Here is a 754-nt window from a genome sequence, read left to right as displayed (position 1 = left end):
CGGTGTTCCTGGGCGGGTTCTCGCCCATGTCGTGCCGGTCCTCAAAGAGGAGACGCTGGCCCTGCTGTCGGAGTGTTTGGCATCCGGGAGGATCCCGCGGCGGTGGAAGAAGGGGAAGCTGGTGCTCCTTAGGAAGCATGGGCGCCCGGCTGACTCTCCGTCGGCATACCGCCCCATCGTGTTGCTCGACGAGGCGAGCAAGCTATTCGAGCGAGTACTCGCTGCGCGCCTCGTCGCACACATGGAGGCGGTCGGGCCCGACCTGAGCGGCGCCCAGTTCGGCTTCCGGCGCAGGCGGTCCACCGTCGATGCCATCACCCGACTCAGAGACATGGTCGAGGAGGTTGTCGGCCAGGGTGGAGTGTTGTTGGCTGTGTCGCTCGACATCGCGAACGCCTTTAACACGATCCCCTGGACGACAATCGCGGAGGCGCTGAGATACCACCGCGTCCCGGGGTATCTCAGGCGAGTCCTCGCGGACTACTTCGTCGACCGGGCTATCTTCTATCCGGCCCAGGACCAGGTAGTCCGCCGGGACATGACGTGTGGTGTTCCACAGGGGTCGGTCCTCGGGCCGCTCCTGTGGAACATCGGATACGATTGGGTCCTACGCGGTGCCAATCTCCGGGGCGTCGGCGTCATTTGTTATGCCGACGACACCCTGATCACCGCGTCGGGACCAACGTTTCGCGACGCGGGTGTGCTCGCAACTGCGGGCACAGCCCACGTGGTGCGCCGCATCAGGGCCCTGGGT

The 754-nt window shown here is 65.4% G+C and overlaps 1 protein-coding gene across 1 annotated transcript in view; it reads left to right on the top strand.

Moving 5' to 3' along the window:
• LOC106104438 overlaps nt 1-754 on the top strand; it is a gene marked incomplete at its 3' end in the record, with an annotated part of 2,443 nt that overhangs the window by 1,255 nt on the left and 434 nt on the right. The window contains exon 3 of the mRNA XM_013284497.1: nt 6-752. Within this exon, the coding sequence (XP_013139951.1) occupies nt 6-752 (747 nt within the window). The remainder of the gene's footprint in view (nt 1-5; nt 753-754) is intronic.

The sequence above is a fragment of the Papilio polytes genome, unplaced genomic scaffold, assembly GCF_000836215.1.
Source record: "Papilio polytes unplaced genomic scaffold, Ppol_1.0 DF823673.1, whole genome shotgun sequence".
In the NCBI taxonomy this organism is placed as follows: Eukaryota; Metazoa; Arthropoda; class Insecta; order Lepidoptera; family Papilionidae; genus Papilio; species Papilio polytes.
The sequence above is the reverse complement of the archived record's forward strand: the minus strand, read 5'-3'. Positions and strand labels throughout refer to the sequence as shown.